The sequence below is a fragment of the Serinus canaria genome, chromosome 5 (genome assembly GCF_022539315.1).
Source record: "Serinus canaria isolate serCan28SL12 chromosome 5, serCan2020, whole genome shotgun sequence".
NCBI classification, from domain to species: Eukaryota; Metazoa; Chordata; class Aves; order Passeriformes; family Fringillidae; genus Serinus; species Serinus canaria.
The window spans coordinates 17,074,729-17,095,003 of NC_066319.1; the positions used below are offsets into that span (position 1 = coordinate 17,074,729).

Here is a 20,275-nt window from a genome sequence, read left to right on the forward strand (position 1 = left end):
CAAGATGAAACCCAAACCCCTGTGTTCCACAATGATCCCTGTGCAATTTTGAGTGTTGTCTGTCTTGGACCCTAGGACTGTGAAATATTTTGGCAGTCTGTGCTCTGTCTTTGGCATATGTATTTGTCAAAACTGAGATGACTTTTCTGATGGCTTTCCCCAGTGCTAATTAGCAGAGAACTAAAAGTTATTGAGTGAATTTTGCAGATGACAACATGAAAGATGACAACATGAATATTGTAAATACTCGTTGCCTTCCCAGGTACACATATTAGTGTATAATCTGAGCTTCAAGTGTGTGCAGTATTAAACTCATCATGGATATGAGAAGCCTTTCCCTTCTCCTTCTTGGGACCCTTGGTTGTTAGGGGTAACTGCATTGGGAAAAAAGGTACAGAGGACAGTATTCCAAAGAGCACACAGCCTTAAACAGACCTGGCAAAGAACAAAGTAGAAAGAAAAGAGAAAATTACTTTTGCAGTCCCAGATAGTAAATCTGTCTCAAAGTCAAATGGGAGCCAGAGTTTTTGACCCTGGGTGCCCTGGGGGGCTTCAGGCTCAGCATCACCAGCCAGGCAAGGGAGGGGGTTGTCCTGCTCTGCTCTGCACTGGGGAAGCCTCACCTCAAATGCTGGGGGCAGTTTTGGGTGCCACAATATAAGAAAGATACAAAGGTGTTAGAAAGCATCTAAAGAAGGTAAAGGATCTAGTGGGCAAGCCATAGAAGGAGCAGCTGAGGTCACTTGGTCTGTTCAGCCTGAGGAGACTGAGGTGAGACCTCATTGCAGTTACAACTTCCTTATGAGGGGAAGAAGAGGCACAGATCCTCATGTCCTCTCTCTGGTGCCCAGTGACAGGACCCAAGAGAATGGCCTGAGCTGTGTCAGGGGAGATTTAGGTTTGATATTAGGAAAGTTTCTTCACCCAGAGCATGTTAAAGCACTGGAACAGGCTCCCCAGAGAAGTGATAATGGCACCAAGCCAGACAGTTCAAGAAGCATTTGGGCAAAACATCCTCAAGCACATGGTGTGACCCTTGGGAGTGTGCTGTGCAGGGACAGGAGTTGGGCTTCAATAATCCTTGTGGGTCCCTTTCAGCTGTGGATATTCTATGATTCTGTCTCCCACCACATGCTGGCTAGACCCTACTGCTGAGTTGAGCAAAGTAGGGTCCCTTCATCACTGACACTGTGAGGATCTTCTCAAAATCACTGACTGCAGAACAATCTGTTGGCAACAAGTTGGGGTTGTGTCAGAGTGAACAGAGCACGCTGCCATTCTGAGTGGTTCTGTGAGAACTGATGAGTCCTTCCCCTCACCACCACACACTGAGGAAAAATAGCTTTGCTTGTAGATGTGGAGACAAGTTGTTATGCAAAGCATAAATGGAAATAGTAATTTGTACAGCATGCAGCCAGGTGGAGGAAATAACTACTGCAATAAGTCATAGAGCCACAGAGAGTGGCTGGATCTTTAAAAGACCTGATTATTTTCCTAGTCATGATGTCACTGATTATACACTTCAAAGGGAGCATAATGGTGTGTTAGTCCTCCTGTCAAAAGGTGAATTGTTACTCCGAGGCATCTTCTCTCCATCCCATCCTGGTCTTTCTGAATGTTGTCTGGGTAAGCTAAAAAGACAGAAAGGAGCAGGATCTGTAGTGGATCATGTTTGCAAGGCTAACTTTGTGCTTTTTAAACTTCCTTGTGTATGTGCTTCAGGGGATATACTTCTCTCTTTCAAGACTGACTTTTTGGTCTCTGTGTTTGATGTCTGAGTCAAACTGCTGGTCAGCTTTCATTTCCAAGCTGTTTTCTCTGTAAGTGAAAGCTTTTTTGCCTTTTTTTTTTTTTTTTCCCCTCTGCTGGCATTCAGTCACTGTTGGTGTTCAGGGACCATTTTGCCACTGACTTGCATATTTGGGAGCCCATTTGTTTTCAAGGATTTTTGTCGTTCCTCATTGAAACAGAATTTAACAGTGCAGCTCAGCTTGACTGCAGCTCTTTTGATGAATCTCAAATGAAAACATAATTCAGCTTCATCTCGGGTAGACTCGGCAAGAACAGGAGGAATCAAAAAAGTGGTAATGCTTTTTACCCATCCTGTAGGAAGTTTAAAGCCATTGTTTGGGATGGAAGAGTAGATGTTGGTTCTGCACAATGGAAACACTTCTGAGAACAGAGCTATGCCATGAAATTGTGTAGCTTAGCCAGATTTTATTGAAAATGCTATTTTTGTAATAAAAAAGGGTTTTAAGGTTATTTGCACAGGCAGCATTAAATAATTCACTTGGGGCTTTTCTGGAAGTAAATAGTAGCATCTGCAAGAATTTCCTTATTTCAGGGCAACCCCAAAATAATGAAAACTTTGTTTATTTTGAAGCATTCTACAGTGCAGGCACTTAAATGTGGGCAGTTTCTCCCTGGTGAAGGGGATATGTTCCTCAGACTGACTGCACCCACTAACAGAGGAGGAGGATGGCTGGACAAACTGCACCTGAAAATGGGTTTGAATTTCTGGTTGTACTGGAGTGGTCTGGAAATGCAGCACTGAAAGCACTAGCACCTGGTAAGCCCTTGGAGTATCTCTCCGTGCAGTGCTTTTCTTTCACTGTCAAACTGTGCTTTCTGCCAGACAGTAAAAACTGGGATGCTCAGCTGAAAAGATTCCATTAATAGCCCATCTAACGTGCATCACCCTGAGGAAGGATGTTTGGTGTAGCTTCCAGGTTACCTGTGTCCTGATAAATGTCTCCGTTGTTTGCCATTATTATTGGAATAGAATTTATGGCAAGGGAAACTTGGCTTACTTATGAAGAGACAAGATTATAAAAGAATTTATTTAGAAAGAAGCTGAAAAGCTTATTTTTATTTAATGAGTCATGGATTGTTCTGCAGATTATCAGAATAATTCCCTCCTGTGCTTACTTAAATAACACGTTAGTTTTCTTCAAGCTATTTTTCACCTCAAGTGTTTTGTTCATTAAAATGATTCTGTGTTTTTACAAAAAGAATCATTTGTAAGCAAGTGTAGTTAGTATTTCTAAAGACTGTCTTTATAAAAAAGGTATTCAAGTATGGAATAGACCAAAGTAGAGGACAGGGAGGAAAAAAAAAATCCCTGATAAATGGAAGAACATTTAATTATCAAATCTGTATTGTTTCAAAGACTGGCCTGTAGGTCTCACAAAGGAGTTTGAATATCATTTATTTATTTTAAACTTTGTCTCACTGCAGACCTTAAAATTTTCTGGCCATATGGGCCACTAGTGGAGGAAGGAGTTCTGGGTAAATGTTAAACCCCCATTCCTTTAGAAATTTAAAGCTGAGCTCCTGACATTCTTGTTGGTAAAAAGCTTGGGGGAGGGGGAATGGGAGACAGGACAAGCAGACTGCAGCTGCATATCATCAAATTGAGTTTTGCATATTCAGGAGTTAATACATGGGTTATGTGTGTGTGAATGACACCAAATGCTGTGGTTGTTGTAATCCCCTTTTAATAAAGGGGATTGCAGTACAATGCAGTACAAAATGAGTTACATAATTCTGCATACTGTATTATCTGTTCCAGGGGGTTTGAAGCCTTATGGGTTTTCTAGCCCTCAGTACCTTGTTACTTGATTGCACTTTAACAGCAGAAATTGCTTTTCTGAAATGTTATTTGTGGATATCAGGAATTGAAAGTACTTTGTCCTGTACTGAGGGCCCTGTAGATGCTGTGGGTCAGGGAACCATGAGGCTGAGTCTCACCTAAACCTCTGGCCAAAATGGATCCAAATGGTAGTTTGCATTTCAAGATCTGACAAAATAATGGAAAATTTTTCTGAGTATATTGGTTTTGCAAGTACTTTCTTGGGCCCACTTGTAAATACTGTAATGGGAATGACAGTGCCCACGTGCTACCCGTGTCAGAGTGGTGTCCACTGGCATAGAGCAGGACAGGGTACCCACCAGCCTGTGCTGGTCCCTGCTGAAAGAGCCTCAGCAGCTGCTTGGTGTTTTGCTTCATTGTGTTTTACCTCAGCACTAATTCTACTCTTCTAGTTTTGATTCATCTCTAGGTTTGCATGTGTATACACAGGCTCTAAGCTCCATATTTCTTTCATTTCTTGGCAAGATCTCCATTTTTCTCTTGTGGTGTAATGCCTGACCATTGTCTGAATCTAGAAAGGGAAATTGAAGTTTGTAGAGAAGCTGATGTGGCTCTGATTCCTGGTAGAAAGCTTTCAGCGTCCAGCCCTCAGGGGAATGGTGATGCTGTGAGGAGAGGAGCAGGTCTGGTTCCAGCAGAAAGCTTGGGTTGAACAGAAGGGCACAGAGAAAGAAGGCAAAGGAATTCTGTGATCTGGGAAAGTCTTGTTTCCACAGACAGTGTACCAAGCCTCACTCCTGTGATAGCACAGGCCTGCTTCAGGGGGCAGCAGTGCTTGCACTACAGATCTTCTGTGTAAAAGGCAAGTGGCATTTCAGCACCCCGTGGGTGCTCCCTGGCTCCTTTTCAGAAGAGAGATCCTGAAACAGGACCCTCGTTTGCTGCTGACCATTTTCCCAGTCACCATCTCTTCTACTGTTGGGTCTAGTGGAAAGCCTTATTAGCATGAAAATCTAAAAATATCAACTAAAAGATCTCCTGGTTTCTCCCAACCCACCCCAAGTTGTTATGGATCTAGTGATCCTTCTGAAATACAAGAGGAAAGTAAAGCATCTGTCTAGATGGCCCCTGTCCCTTTTAGGCAGAAAATTATTTTTCAGAAAATCTTGTACTGGATACACATCCAGCTTATTCATTTTTTAAGCAAAAGCTATCTTAGGTGAATGCTTTTAAAAGCAATGGAATGGAAAGTCAGAGAGATCAAGTACCAGATGTGCTTCTGGTCCTGCTACATTTAAAACTGTTTGTCTTTCTCTTTATCTGTAGTGTAGCATTACTAGAGTAGTGTGAATCCTGCTGTGATCATCTTTCTAATTCCTAAGCTGCCATTTCAAGGCCAGGAGAGAGGTTAGCTTTTGTCCTTCAGAGGTAAACCTGTGAAAGCTGGGTCTAGACAACTGGAAGGGGATGTGACTGTGGGGATACATGGGCTACTTCAAAATGAATAGATTTATTACACAATTCTCCTGCTAGTTTGGGGACATTTGCCTTTATCTAATACTGCTCTCTCTCTCTGTATGTATGTATGTGTGTATATATATATGTGTGTGTGTGTGTATATATATATATATATGTGTGTATATATATGTATATATATATATATGTATATATGTGAGAAAATGTTTATCTTCTGTGCACTGTTTAGAATTTCTCAGTCAAACAGAAGTACTTAAGATTAAGACCTTAATATTTAATAAGCTCTCAATTGTTAGAGAGCAGTGAGCCTGCCAGTGTGAGATTGGGCTGGCAGCTCAGTGGATTAATGGAAACATAGAGCTTGATTTAAAAGCCCTGAATGATAATCTTTATATATGCGAAGGCATTGTGGTTGTGAGGTTTCCCTGGGGAATTGTCATATTCTCTGCTTCAAAAATTTCACTGAAGACTTAACTGGAACTACAGCTCTACTTTGCCTACTGGGAAATCTACTTTCATTCCTGGGGCTTATATTCCTTCTGTGCACATCTGTACACCCAGAGTGTGATTCCTTTTGGGTTTTCACTGATCATATTTTTGCTGCAGAAATAGTTTTACACAGACTTGAAAAACTAAAATTGCAGAGTTGAGCAACTTTCCTACCTGAACAGAGATCTTGCATAGGCTTTCAAACAAGCAAATATTGCTATTTGAAAATACTGAAGTGCAAACTACATGCATGCTTGTGATATGTGATCTCAATAAAGTAGACAAAGGAAATAAGTTTTTTTTTAACTCCTGTATGTGAAATTTTCTGGTGCTTTGGGTTCACATAACCCATTTCAATAGTACTTCATTCTCTGATAGAGATCTGCGTAGTCCCACTGCAATGATAGTGTAGACACAATGTGGTGCATTCTGGGATGTCCTCAGACAGATTGAAAAGCTCGAAAATTATAGGAGATTGCTTTTTCTCATTTTTATAAGAACTTGCAGTCTGAAAGGTGTCTAGACTTTGAGTTGCTTTAGTTTTGTATACATTTCTGGGGATTATCTCAATTTCAATTTAATTTGCTATTTCACTTCATGCTATAAAGCTTTCAGGGAGTCTTTCATTTCAGTGAGAGCTCACTAAATTAAAATGAAAATGAAATAAGCTTGCATCATCAGTACTGAGAGTGGCAGTGTTATCCTGAATTTCTCTTAAGACTTCACCAGAGCTGGCTGTGCATGTAAGGCACCAGAGCAGTTGGTTGTTCAGCACTAGGTCTGTGTAGCTGAATACTCTTGTGTTCTGTGTAGTTGCAGTGCTACTAAGAAAGCTTTTTCGGTTGCAGGATACTGTGCTCCATGTAACAGTGACAGAACAGCTGTGACAGATCACCTGTGACATGCTGGGTTCTTTTAAACCATAGAATGATTTGGGTTGGAAAGGACCTTTAAGATTATCTAGTTCCACCCCCCTGGCTATGAGCTGGGGGGATCAGGTTGCTCACAGTCCCATTTAGCCCGGCTTTCCAGGGATGGGGCATCCGTTAACTCCTCTAAGCAATATGTTTCAGTGCCTCATCACCCTCAGAGTGAAGAATTTATTTCTAATTCCTGTTTCTTCTCCAGCCTGAAAATCCCAACTCTCTCAACCTCATCCTCATAGGAGATGTGTTTGAGCCCGCTGAGCATCTTTGTGGCCTCCTCTGGACCCAATCCAGCAGGTCCATGTCCTTTTTATGTCAGGAGCCCCAGAGCTGGATGCAGTACTGCAGGTGGGATCTCACTAGAGTGGAGTAGAGAGAGAATCAGCTGTTCTCAACCTGCTGACTGCCCTGCTTTCCTTTCTGGGATACAAGAGTACATTGCCAGGTTCTGTTGAGCTTCTTGTCAACAGCACTGAAATCCTTTCCCTCAAGGCTGCTCTCAGTTCTGTACTTGTGTTTGTGTTTGCTCAGCCTGTCAGGATTTCCCTGACTCAGGTGCAGGACATTGTGCTTGGCTTTGCTGAACTTCTGAGGTTCCCATGGGCCCATCTCTCCAGTCTGTCCAGGCCCCTCAGGATGGCATCTCTTCTCTTCAGCATGTTGACTGCACCTCACAGCTTGGTGGTGTCTGCAGTCTTGCTGAGGGTGACTCGATCCCACAGTCCATGTTGCTGACAAAGATGTTGATCAGTGCTGGTCCCAACAGTCCTCCTGGACCCCCAAGGAACACCACTCTTCCCTGGTCTCCTCTTGGACTTGGGGAGTCACCATCCAGCTGGTTGCTTATCCACTGAGTGGTCCATCCATCAAACCAGTGTCTCTCCAGTTTAGAAACAAGTTTGTTGTGCAGGACAGTGTCAAGTTTTGTACAAGTACAGGTAGGTCATGTCAGTCACTCTTCCCTTATCCACCTCTGTAAGCCCATCAGAGAAGGCCACTGCATTTATCAGGAATAATTTTCCCTTAGTGAAGCCATGTTTGCTGTCCCCAGAATATATCCTTATTTCCCATGTGCTTTAGCATATTTTTCAGGAGGATCTGCTCCATGATTTTGCTGACCAGTGAGGTGAAACTGGTGGGCCTGTAGTTCTCCAGGTATCCCAGATTTCCCTTTATAAAAATGGGGGTTATGTTCCCCCTTTTCCAGTCAGTGAGAACTTTACTGCATTGTTATATATCTCAGATATGTTGGATAGTGGCTCAGCTACTTCATCCAGCAGCTCCCTCAGGACCTGCAGATGTACCCCATTATCCTCAACATTTTTTAATAATGTCTAAATTACATATAAATTCCATGCCACTGCACAGGATTGATCTCCTGCTAGGCTGGAAGAACTGAAATCTGGAGGATGTACGAGAAATCAGTGTCTGTACCCTCCAGAGCTGTTCATCATCTGAGTATTCTTGTGTCCTTCACCAGCTTGGTGAACCTGCTGCACCCAGGAAGGGAATAGATAGGATTGCAGTCTGAAGAGAACAGGAAAGCAGTTGGAACAGGACACAGGGCCTGTCCTGAATGGGCTCACCACATGTTTCATGGGATGCTGCTATATCTTTGTACCTTACAGTGGGGAAAACCAGACTGCTCAGGTCTTTTGTCCATTTCCAGCCTTCTCTCTTAATCTTCATTTATGTTTTTTTCACACCTGTCATTTTTATTTTCCCTTTTCTTCCTCACCTTTCCTGGTGCAGATATTTGGATAAATTGGAGTCCTGTGCCACCCATAGCAAAGATTGCTTACACTGGAATATTTGAGTTTGGAGATGAACATATGCACAAAGATTTTCTGAAGGTACATTAAGTTCTGATTCCATCAGGAACAAGAGAGTGTGATTTGCAGCAAGCTTTTAATTGTGCCAGTTTTTCCTGTGATAATTCTTCTTTGAAACCTGTGAGCACTTATTTCAAAGGACCTTTTGATAATGAAGATGTTTTGTGTCAGGGTAACCAGCTGTGGTGCACAGTCAGGAATAAGAAGGTGTTTAATAGGGAAGAACTTCAATGCACGGACTTCACAGGGAGATTTAAAACTTCAATTTTTATTAGCACCAAATATCAAGCAAGTTCCATGACAACAAGCTGTACTTCCAAGCTGGTGAATTACTTTGTTTAGGGAAAGTGAGTTAGTAATTATATGACACATCAATTCAGTCTATGTACTCTCTTGTGTTTGCATTTGCAAAGCCATAATTCCTTCTGTTGTGCACAGGTCTGAGTTCACAATTTCTGTCCTTCTGCCAAAAGTAGGAATGTTTTTAATCATGAGGTTTTGAGGCAACTCTGCCCTTAAGAGACCATAACTTAGCTGCTCACCAGAATAGTCAAAGCACCTCTGGCTTCTAAGGGGATATATTACTGTTTCTAACATATTTGTGTGTCCAGTTCCTGCAGCTGAGTTTACAGCATGAAGAATTCACCCAAAGAGCTTTCCCTGTACTTCCATACAGCCTCCGGGTTCAACTAATGCCAGCTTGGATTTCAAGTGACATTAACACAGGGGGCCATCAGTGGGGAGGGAGGGATGGAGGGAGGCTGTGTGGTATTCTGAAATTACAACAAAGCTTTTGGTGACTTTGACTGTGATAAGAGACCTGGTATTATTACTGAGGGAGAGGTGGGGTTCCAAAAAAGCATTAGAATCAGCACAACACAGGAGTGCTCTTTTCCTGGAGTATTTGCAAATGCTTCATCCTAATTGAGTTTGCAAACAGCTCTAACTCCCTTAAGGGAGGGAGAGGGTTTGTTCCTTGAGAAATGACAGAGTGAAAATGAGAGAACTGAGAATCACACAAACACACTTTTACACCTTTTTTTTTTTTTTTTAATAGAAGTTATCTTGGACAGTTGGGCTGCCACAGTACAAACTGTGGGGATGCATATGCTCCCCCAGTCACCTTACGAGTGTGTGGGTGCAGGTGAACATTTCAAAAGAACAAAAAAATCCTTTCTAAGATGAGGCATATTTTTACCTCAGTATCCTGGGTGCTTATTATTCAAACTGAGGTATAGTATCAGAATCTGTTAATTGCATCTGTGGCTGATACAATAACACTGAACAAGTTTCCAAGGTAAACTGGAAAAAAAAAAAAATGGAAAAAGAATCCCTGCAGCATTAGTCTGTCTGGAGCATGCAAAACAGCCAGTGACAGTTCTGCTTGATAACTGTGCTTGTCTAGCTTTTTGCAGGCTTGCATCAAGAACTGAGGACATTAAGAGCAAATCAGATTCAGTCACTATATAGGTCCAGAACCAGGCTGCATGAATTTCTCTGTCAGAGTACTTCTGCTCTGTTCTGTAGAGATTGTGGTCTCCTAAATCAGTATCAAACCTGAATTTCATAAAGCCACATAACATGTCTTACTATTGGGCACTAAAATTTATACAGTCAAACAGCTGAATCCTCTCCACATTTGATACACTGGGACTGTGACTGACAACGTATTTTTGTGTGCAGAAAAGCAGATTTAAATGAAAGAGGTGGAAGGAGCAGTGATGGACTTAAGCTTATAGGGCCAAAGAAGGGCATTTGTGGAGGAGGGAGATGATGAGGTGTATCTGAATAGACTTTGAGAAACCAGTTCCCCAAGTCCCTGTATTTCTCCAGTAATTTTTAGTTAATCTTCAGGATGAATGATTTACAGCTGAAACTCTTGTCACAGTCCATATGAGACATAGACATGTGCAATACACATTAACAGTTGGGAGTTTTTTATGCTGTACTTTCCTTTATATAGATTTTTGTTTTCTATGTGTTTAACTATATACAGTTGCATGTTTAATTTTGTTGCCTGTGATTTGAACTATACTCTGTAATAGCAGTGCCATGGGAATATAAGGGGAAGTTTATAGTGGATAATTATCCCATCCTTTCAAATTATTCTTTAATTGCAAGTACAGGGAAGTCTCTGTTAAGCAATTCTGTAGTAACAAAATATTCTGCTCTGCCTAAATGATTTCTGCATAAAAGATACCAAGGACTTGTTTGGGAAATCAGTTCAACTGATCAGCTATTTCTTCATTAAAAACCCTCATTGTAGGACATAAAACTTCTGTTTAGCTGTCTAACACACGCTGTAGATTTGGTAGTGAATGTTTTCTGGCTCTTGGAGGGAGGAATGTAAACTGAGCTCTCCTTGCAACCCAACAAACCCCAGGATTTCTAGTGAACAGACAGTGTTTCCATGGGGAAACAGTTTATTGCAGGGGAAGACAAGGAAGCAAGGCCTAGGGTAAAGTGACCTACCTTAGGCAGCTAATGGGATTTCAAAAAAACAACCTTTCATGTGGCATTTGCCAGATGAGTTATTAATGACAGATTTCTTATTTGCTTGGGGTTTTTAGCATGGTAAGATAAGAAATATAGGGCTCTGTGCTTTGCACTTTTAATGTGTCAAGACAAAACTTTGGATGAAGCTTCATAAGCTGCCCTTAAATTTCTTTGAAAATTATCACCATGCAGACAGAAAGTATTTTGTTTTACACAGCCAGAATAATCAGCTAGGCCTGATATTTCCAGGTTGTGTTAAGTGTATTTTGGAAAAAGAGCAGACTGTGAGGTGAAATACTCATCTAGCTGTTGATTAGAGTAGGAACAGCTCTGTTGATGCCAACATGTAGTACAAAAGCAAAGACAAATGGGATAGCTACTGAGGGAAGGTACACTGGGCTTAGTTGTTTGAAACAATGGGATCTTAAAAATCAATAGGGTACTCAATTACCCAGGGTTAAGCTCTACTGGAAAGGCAAATTAAGCTGTAAAGGTAATACTGCTGCTCTGAGCCCATGTATTTCTGTAAGCATCATTAAGTTATTGTTCCTGAAGTATAGAACCAATGGTGAGTAAATGAAATTGAAAGGCAACAATGTTAAAATCCATGTAAGAAGGATTCTTTTAAATGCAACGTGAAGAAATTTTGAAATTCACTGCTATACTGCAGAACTAAAAAAGTTTCACAAAGTCAGAAAGGGATTAAAGACAGATGTGGCTGATGAGAGCATCTAGTGGTGCCCTTAATGGGATTGGGACAATTCAAGTAAGATAAACATCTCTCCTGAAGTGAGGGAGCTGTAAGAAACTTCCATGAAATATGTGGGTTATCCCTTATGATGCTTCCTGCAATAACCTCTAAAACCCCTGGGTCTCTACTTCTCCCATTACAATTCCAACAGTACACTTGTGTTCAGAATGCACAGTTTAGAGGCAATTTCACTTGCAAAGATGTTTGAGCAATTTGAGTATGACAAATTGTATAAAAAAAGGCAGTGTTAGACGTGACTGCAGTTAACATACCTGGCTAAGCAGACATTCTTCTGATTTGACACAGTACAAGTTCCTAGCTGTTCAATTCAAAAACATTCTGGTGTTAATTTTTCAAGTTTTACTACGTAATTTCTGAATGTAAGCAACTACCTCAGAAAAAGAGAAGTCCTTTTATTTCAAAGTTATCAGTAACAGACAAGTTGTGAACACAAAATAATTTGGTTTGAGTGTGAGTACTTTTTTAACACTAAACCTGATCTCCCAGTAGTTTCTGAATTGTTGTTGAGGATCACATAATTTCAGGTAGCCTGCCCTTAAAAGGAAAGAGAGGTGTACATTCAACTGGGAATAGGTAAGCCACATAAATAATAATAATAAATTTGGAAGGAAGAAAGGAAGGATAGGTCAAATCAAAGGTAATGAGAAATGACAAAGAAGTGGAACACTGTAGGGTTTTGTTAAATTGCATACAGTGTGTGTGTGTACTTGCACACACACACATCTCTGGGTCTGTATAGAATCACTGTTCAGCTTGTAGTGCAGTTGCTTATAAAGAATACAAAAGACATTCTGTTGTAAACTTTAAAGAATATTTAATAACTTTTAAAAAATAAAAGGTATATTTTAAATTTTGTTCTTTATATGAATGCACAAAAATGTACCATTGTAATTGCAGCAACAAAATCCAAAGAACAGAGGAGACTGCCCACTGTGGTAAGATACCAATGACAAGGGAGGAGAATTCACAATGGAATCCAAACAAGATTTCCCATGGCAAGTCCCAACGTGTTTTCTAACTGTCTAATTCAGTATCTATGCAGATCATTTACACTTAGCAAATTCTTGCAGACAAATTAGAGTAAATAAAGAGTCTGGGTTTAAATAATGCCACAATCAACTGCTGGTTTCAGTTGCTTACCTTTGGTGCCACATTTATAGCACAACACTGAAGCCAAGGGGTAAATAAAGGCTGTGACATTGTCCATGCTGACAAGCTCCTGTCCTGCCCTGGGAAGGTGTAAGAGGCACCCCAGTCACTCAGTGTGACCAAGTCTCATCAGTTTGTGAGAAGTGAGGGTTTGGATGGATTCCCTTAGCAGCCCTATTGATGATGCAAGACAGAGGATTTTTACAGCTTCTGTGCAGTCCCTTCCTCTCCATATGATAAATCCCACAATGCTGCATTTAAATGCCGATTACTGATCAAAGAATAAACTTTTATGATTTTGTTTAATTTGAGGGGGGAGACCAAAGAAGTATTTATAGAACAGAAACTGAAGTGTATTTCAGTGATTGTGCACTGTATGATGAGGAGCTAAGTAATTCTGTGGTACAAGCAATAAGATTTGGCTGCTAGTGACAGTGTGGGAAAATGAACCATATTCTATTAAATATATGGGTTTGGGTGTTTTTTTTAAATAATTGTGAAAATGAAAAGTCCAAAGTATATTGGACTGAATCTAAACAGCTAAATCCTGAAACTGCTGAATTCATTAGGTTCAGTCATATGCCCTGTGCCCCATACCTTGTTATTAAGCAGGAACAGCCATGAGAATAAATTAGGAGTGTTCCTTTATTGCCTTTGGTTCTGTCTTTAATTTAAATGTATTGAGTCCTCCTTCATGTTTAAAGATAAGAAGTCACAATAATATAAAAGGCTTTACTAAAGTGACAAGACACTAATAGAAGCAATTGGAATGACTTCTGTGTTGCTCTGCCTGCATTCAATATCAGCAGCCTTTCAAATGGATATTATGTACTACAGGTTACTTATATATAATCAACCAGTTTAATGTGTAAAATGGAACTGTCTTTTTTTTTTGGCTTTTTTTTTTAAAGATTGTTGCTGTTACACATCACAAAATCTTCTGACCTTGTCAGCAGAGAAAGGATACAGCGATCTTAAGAAAATATGGTAAGTTTGAGGCTTGTTATATGCAGTGTGTTCAGTGGTATGAAGTTGGATTGTGCTGGTAATGCTGTAAGCACTGTAACAGCTGTTTGGTGTGTGTGGAGAGAGTTAACAACATCAAAAATACAAAACAGTCCAGTTCAAATTATGAACAAGTTGCAGTAGCATCTCCGTTGGTAGTGGAAGAAGAGTATTTAAAAAAGAATTATTAGCAGCAATATGTGATCTGGGTTTTTTTGTTGTTGTTGTTTGTTTGTCTGCTTGGTTTTTTGTTTGTTTGTTTGTGGTGTTTTGTTTTGTTTTTTCCCTTAACTGTATGTTTTTGTTGCAGTGACTGGGATTTACAAAGGGAGGGTTGCTTATACTCCCTTTAGGTACTTGTTTTTGAAAACCAAGGAAGTTTATCTTGTAAAGACATCTAAACTGTGGAAAGTGATTAGAGGAAACCACAAAATGTGACTTGTCTCCAGTCTGCTTCTCATATTTTGTTTCCACTGAAGCTTTAGCTGAAGTCTAGAAGCATTCTCTAAGAGCTCAGCACATATTACTGTGAGACTCACAGGAGAAGGGTTTGTGATCTCTCTTTTCCCTACACCACCATCAAGCAAATTGATAAGAGTTGCTCTCTGTGGGAGGTCTGCACAATGGTTTGCTCCCATCAACTGAACCATCTTCAGCCTGCTGTCTCTGTGTTAATTTTTAATGGCAGGGATCACTACAAATAGACTTGTCTACCTTTTATCTGTCTCAAAAATAAAAAAAAAAATCAATGTTTTATGAATGTATTCATCACTGTGTCATGCTGCTTTTCAGTGGTAGAAACTCAGAGTTGTCAGCAGAAGCACCCCTGTGTACAAACTATAAACCAAGGCAAGAACTAATGGTACAGCTAACCTGGAATTGTATCTGTGCAGGTTAAGAAAAGAACAGAGTAGAGAGAGGGAAGGAACAAACTTACACCATCTTTTGCAGAGCAGGACAATCTGCAGGTCAGCCTGGGCTCAAGGAGCAGAGAGCATGGAGACTGTGGTGACTGCAACAAGAGTGAGCTTCTTGCTTTGGAGTACAGGGCACCTGGGTGTGGGCTACTTGCTCAGCTTGGGTATGTTGGAGCTTGTTTGCATGACAGTAAAATCCTTTAGTGGTGGGGAGGTTGCTGTGATAGTGATTGGGAAGCCACATAAAATGCACACAAGTAATACATTATTTTTACCTTACCCTGCATAGCTTAATGCCCCATGGGGGTAAAATTTTGGAAAATAATTGCTCTTTTAAACACCAGACTGTCCTAAGCAATTTCCCAAAAAATATGCAGTAGCTCATGCCTGAGAGTGAGAAGACTGGAGGAAATCAGCAGAGACAAAAAAACCTTCCAAATCAAATGAGTGAGAGTGAATCTGTCAAATAATGCAGGTCCAGAAAAGGGTTAGTTGTGGGTATAAAGGAGATTGTTCAATAGGCTGTGGGCTGGCAAGTCCAGCTTTGTGCTAGAAATTGCCTTTAAATCAAAGCATGCAAAATGTCACTCAGAGCTGAGACCTGCTGTAAGCAAGGTAACTTTCTCTATGAGCTTGATGCATGCTTCCAGTCTGCAGGAATGGCTGCACTCAGCTTCCTGGGAAAACACAGCTCCATGGTCAGCTCTCTGCTCTAAGTGACAGTGGCTGAGAGCTCCTCAAATGCTGGCTGGAGGGAACAGGCCATCTGCATTGCTCTGTTTGCCTGTTCCTGCTATGTCCTTTCCCTGGGGTGCTTCAGCTTCTCCCTGGCACACATGCACTACCTGCAGCTGTTTGCTGGCAGGGAATTGTTTGTTTGAACAATAGGACAAATCTGATTTTTAACTTCATCACCAGATGTGCATAGGAGGGTACTACATCAATTATTTCAGTTATCAATGAGTGGCTGTTCCCTAGTTAAGGAAAGTAATGGTTTTGATTTCTGCATATTTCTGTGATTCCATGAAATTCTAGAAAGCGTGGATTATATTCTAACCAGCAGCTAGGTGAAGGAAAATGCATCTGAAAAAGAGCACTGAGAAGTGACTCCAGTTCTAACAGAGACTGATGTGTCTTGGCTCTTGTCAGCGTGCAGCTGGGAGAAAAAAAAGGTAAGCATAAAAGCATCTGAAATCTTAATAACTCTCAGAAAAATGAGCAATATGCGAATGATTTTTCCTCAGCAAGGCAAACTCTATCATACCTGCAGATGATGTTAGCCCAAAGTAAATTAATGAAATGGTGACATTCAGGGAAGGAACAGCTGACAGCTTTGTACACATCTTCAAGCATGGGAATGAGTGATATTTTTTGGCAGACTTACTTGAAAAGGGGATGATAAATAAAGCCATAGTAGACTGACAGAGAGAGCCCACTCACAAGTTGTTTACTGAAATGAAGATACAGCTGAAAGTAATTACTTGTTTCCCAGAGGTATAAGTGATAGTGCCTTGTACAAGAAATAATACTTGGTTATTTCAGTTGGAATGTAAAATAGGATAGAAAGGTTTCCTCTTTCTGAGGTTAGATGCTGGGTATTTTCACCTCCTTTCAGAAAAGTATGTGTTTATGAATGTAATATATATAACATATGCAGTCAACCATCTATATGCCACTGGCAATTAGGAAGTGAGGCAGTGTCCAATATTGTTTTCCATTAACAGCCAGGATCTTGCTGTACAGATTCTGATTAAAAGCCTGACTCTGTGGCACATAAGATTAAAAATACTCCTTTAAAACAATGCACTTCTGAAGATGATCCTCTCCTGGCTACAAAATCATCTTGAGACACTTGGAGGCAGGGCTGCTTGATCTTGACATTTTAGCTGTGTGCAAACTGTAGTAAAATTACAATTGCATTCAGTCCTAGCTACTCTGTACCTTCTTGCTGAAGAACATTTGTTTTCTACGTCCTCTCTTCCAGGCTGGAAATGCAGGAAGGCAGCCTGGCAGCTTTTGCAGAGGTTGCCTCAGTGCCATCTTTTCCTAACATGGGTGTGCAGTCAGCCCCTTGTAAGCAGCCTCTCTTGCCTTGCCACAGGCCATGGAAAAAGAACCATTGCTTTTTTGGTTTTCCTCTGCTTCAAGACAAGGCTGCTTCTTACCTGTGCCAGTTCAAGTACTGACTTTTTCTTTTCTTCCTCCTTCAGTGAAGTGGGGTGATTCACAAAATCTTCAGAAAGATAGCATTATACACAGTTTATAGTACAAAGGGGGGGAAAGATCAGATGTATGAGCATGAAGGAGATTTCTCCTGTGTCCTTTGGAGGAGAAGCAGAAAGATTGGGAATGGTATCTATGCACAGTAGGTGTCTGCTTTGACTACCTGACAATACATGGTCATTGCAAAGGTGAGTCCGAGAATCTAAGAGAAAAGAAACAACAAACAATCGTTTTTCAGTAAGTAAAAAACCCCTATTTATTAAAACAACAAGAAAAAAAGAAAAAAGTATGACACTAGTTTTGTTCACACTCAGGAGGACATGTCACATGTGCTTTTCCTGCTTGTTCATGTCCTTGTTCTACTCCTAGAGTCTGTCTGCCTTTTCTCCTTATCCATATTGCTGTCTTACAGAATGGACAGTGAGAGCAGGGGAGAGTTGATTTCTCCATCAAAAGCAGCCCTCAGATACTGGGAAGAAGTATATTGAAAAAAAATTTGGATGTTTTTTGCTTGAAAATATTTTACAGTAGCAATCCACAGCTGTGTGCGTATTCTGTGGGTGTCCCTGTAGCTGTTGTTTCATAAAACACTGGGTTAATCCCTGGCCCTATGGATGCTGTGGTTTACTTGACTGTATTTTACTTTTCCAAGTGTAAGTGTGCACAGGTCCCTGTGGGGGAATCACTGGAGACTGAACATGCATTAATCATGGCCATCAATGCCTCATCAACAATGGATGTGTTTTTCTACTCAGCCTATTCAAGTGAAGCAGCAGGGAGGTGGGGGTTCTTCTCCCAGCTAAGTACTGACCTGTTGTGCTGCCTCTGGTGGATTACTTCATCAAAAGGGGATGGGGGAGAGAGAGTCTTATTTTCCTTCCAGCTGAAGTCCCTATATGAATGTACTAAGTGCTTGTTACTTTCCCTTTACAACACCCCTGTAAGAGTTGTCACTGAAATGAAGGTCTGCCAGGTAGAAAATTTTAAGGTATGAATTCTGTTTTAAGCACTTAATTTGATCACTTCAAATTTAGTCTTTACATAATAGTAATAATTCCTGTTAATAAGTACTTTGAAAGAATATATGAATACACAGACACACGATTATATTTATGAAGAAAAAAATGTTATAATGTTGTTAATCTTCCTCAAGTCTCACTCTTCTACAGTGAAATCAGATTATCAGGTTTTGGTGTGCTGTTTTTAGCAGGCACTGGCCTTGTGGAAGTATCCACTTTTGGGGATAGCTATGCAATAAAACAGTGGTGGCTGAACTTGGTTTATAATCTGAAGCATGCATGACTGAGGAAGATTCTTCTGTTGCATGTGCTGCTATGCCCTTCAAATTATGTTACTGTATGATTCTATAAGATGCTTAACATGAAAATCTGCCACATTTTATGGGCCAGAACACAACTGAAACAGCAGCAAGAGAGGGGGCCCAGCTCATTTTAGGTGACAGTAGACAAAACCTTTTTTCATCAGGTTGATTCAATCACACCAGGCAGCTGGAAGGCAGACTGAAAATCTTTTGTGTTCTGAGGTGTTTTCCCTGCATTGCACAGCATTTACTAGGAATATGAATTTGCATTTCCATATTGTCTGAAGTGCTTCCTCCCATGCAAACTAGTAATGTCTTTCTGTCAGAAAGATAACATTGTCTTAGAAATTTAATATATTTAGGGTATTTATGAGAAGGACTCTGACCATGGGCTGCTGAGGGTTTTTAGTGTATCCTTTAAAGATACCCTAAATGCTGAATGGATGCTCAAAATCTTTTGGTTTGGTTTTTTTAATCATGGTAATATATTAACAACAGTCATAAATTGCTTGTCTGCCATATGATCTTGTGATTTTTTTCTCTAAGCATATCTGCTTATTATACTGGAACAAACCCCAAAACTCTACTGAATTTGGGCCTGTGAGGCATCAGGCATTTGCATTAATAAGTTGCAGCCAATAAATGACATATGAGACAGTAAGATATGTGCCATTCTGCCTGATCTGTCATTTTTGGGAATGTGAGAGGAATACTGATCCCAGGCTCTCTCCTGCTGCTGCTAGTGGCATACCAGGCAAATTAAAAAAAACCCAAAAACCAACCAAACCAAACAACCATGAGTTAATCTGCAGTTACACAGTGTTAATTAGCTCAGCAATGCCATCCTTTGTGCTTGCATGTTGAGTGTGAGAGAGGGGGAGCTGGAAACTAAAGCTAGATCTTCACTGAATTTAGGAAAGGGGCTTTGAGCCAGCCTGAGCTCCAGCACAACTTTCACCTGCGTATCCTCAAGCTGTGCCACTGGTGCTTAGACTGGCACAACCACAGCAGGCCGGGTTAAAGGCACAGGCACATAAGAGACAAGGTGGTGGACAACAGATTGTTCTTTGGCCAAAGTCACAGTGGAAAGGACTGCAACTTAAAAATTTGATAGGCCAATCATACCTACTGAGTTTCTCTGCCATTAATAGTAAGGGAGCACAGGTTTATTGACAGGGTTGACTACTGGACACCACATCCTGATTTGTAATTTACCCTGGGCCTGAGGGATGAGGTTGAAGACTTAAGCTATCCCTAGACTATGCTGAAGTTGGCTATTTAGCCTAAGTCCTCTCTGGAGAATAACTGGACAAATACAGGCACACTAAAGGCGGTTCATCCTACCCTGATTAAGGTCCAGTCTCCCCTCCCAAGTCCAATTTCAGTCTTACATAAACCACTTGATAAAGTGCCAGCTCTTTGCAGTACATCATAAAACACTGTGCAGTATTCCTAGTTCTGTGCCTTGCACACAGTATTTTAACTAAAGTATAACTCAAAGTACTTAATAATTGTGCATGATGATAGAGGAAAAGTCTGCAAGATTTAAAACCTGTTTGAGCAGAGTATATATGTGAATCTGTGGTTACTTACTTAGTTACAATTAGTTAGGATTTGAAAAGTGATATTAAACTGTACCTGCACCATAGCTGTGCACAATCCAAAGATTCCCACTGCCAGTAAGTTTTCCTGGAGCCATACTTTCACAGTTTCATAGCAAGGCTAAAAAGAAAAACAAACCAAGAATATTGTATTGGCCATAAATACAGCTCTACTCTCCCAGAATATACAGCCAGAGAAAAAAATGGATCTGACCTAGCTGCTAGGTAGCCTGGATTATCATTTCAGTGCTGGAGCAACTACAAGGTACTTTTGGGTTGAAGCTGGAACATGGAGTACTAATCCCAGTGACACAAAAAAGGGCATCTCCAAAACACTGCATGAGTGCTGCTCCATATAAATTCAGCCAATAACTAAAAATAGTGTGCTGGTTTTGGCTGGGGTAGAGTTAATTTTCTTCACAGTGGTGGGTATGGGGCTGTGTTTTTGGTTTGTCCTGAACACAGGATTGATAATC

General features: G+C 40.7%; 1 protein-coding gene across 4 annotated transcripts in view; it reads right to left on the reverse strand.

The window, feature by feature from the left end:
- Positions 1 to 8,563: 8,563 nt before the first annotated feature.
- The window catches only part of TSPAN4 (tetraspanin 4), a 417,843-nt gene continuing 406,131 nt past the window's right edge, over positions 8,564 to 20,275 (reverse strand). For all 4 annotated transcript variants that reach the window (XM_050975744.1, XM_050975742.1, XM_050975743.1 and 1 more), the window contains 2 exons: positions 19,837 to 19,920; positions 8,564 to 17,079 (listed from right to left, as the gene is read on the reverse strand). In XM_050975744.1, the coding sequence (XP_050831701.1) occupies positions 17,011 to 17,079; positions 19,837 to 19,920 (153 nt within the window). In that variant the 3' untranslated portion in view covers positions 8,564 to 17,010. The remainder of the gene's footprint in view (positions 17,080 to 19,836; positions 19,921 to 20,275) is intronic.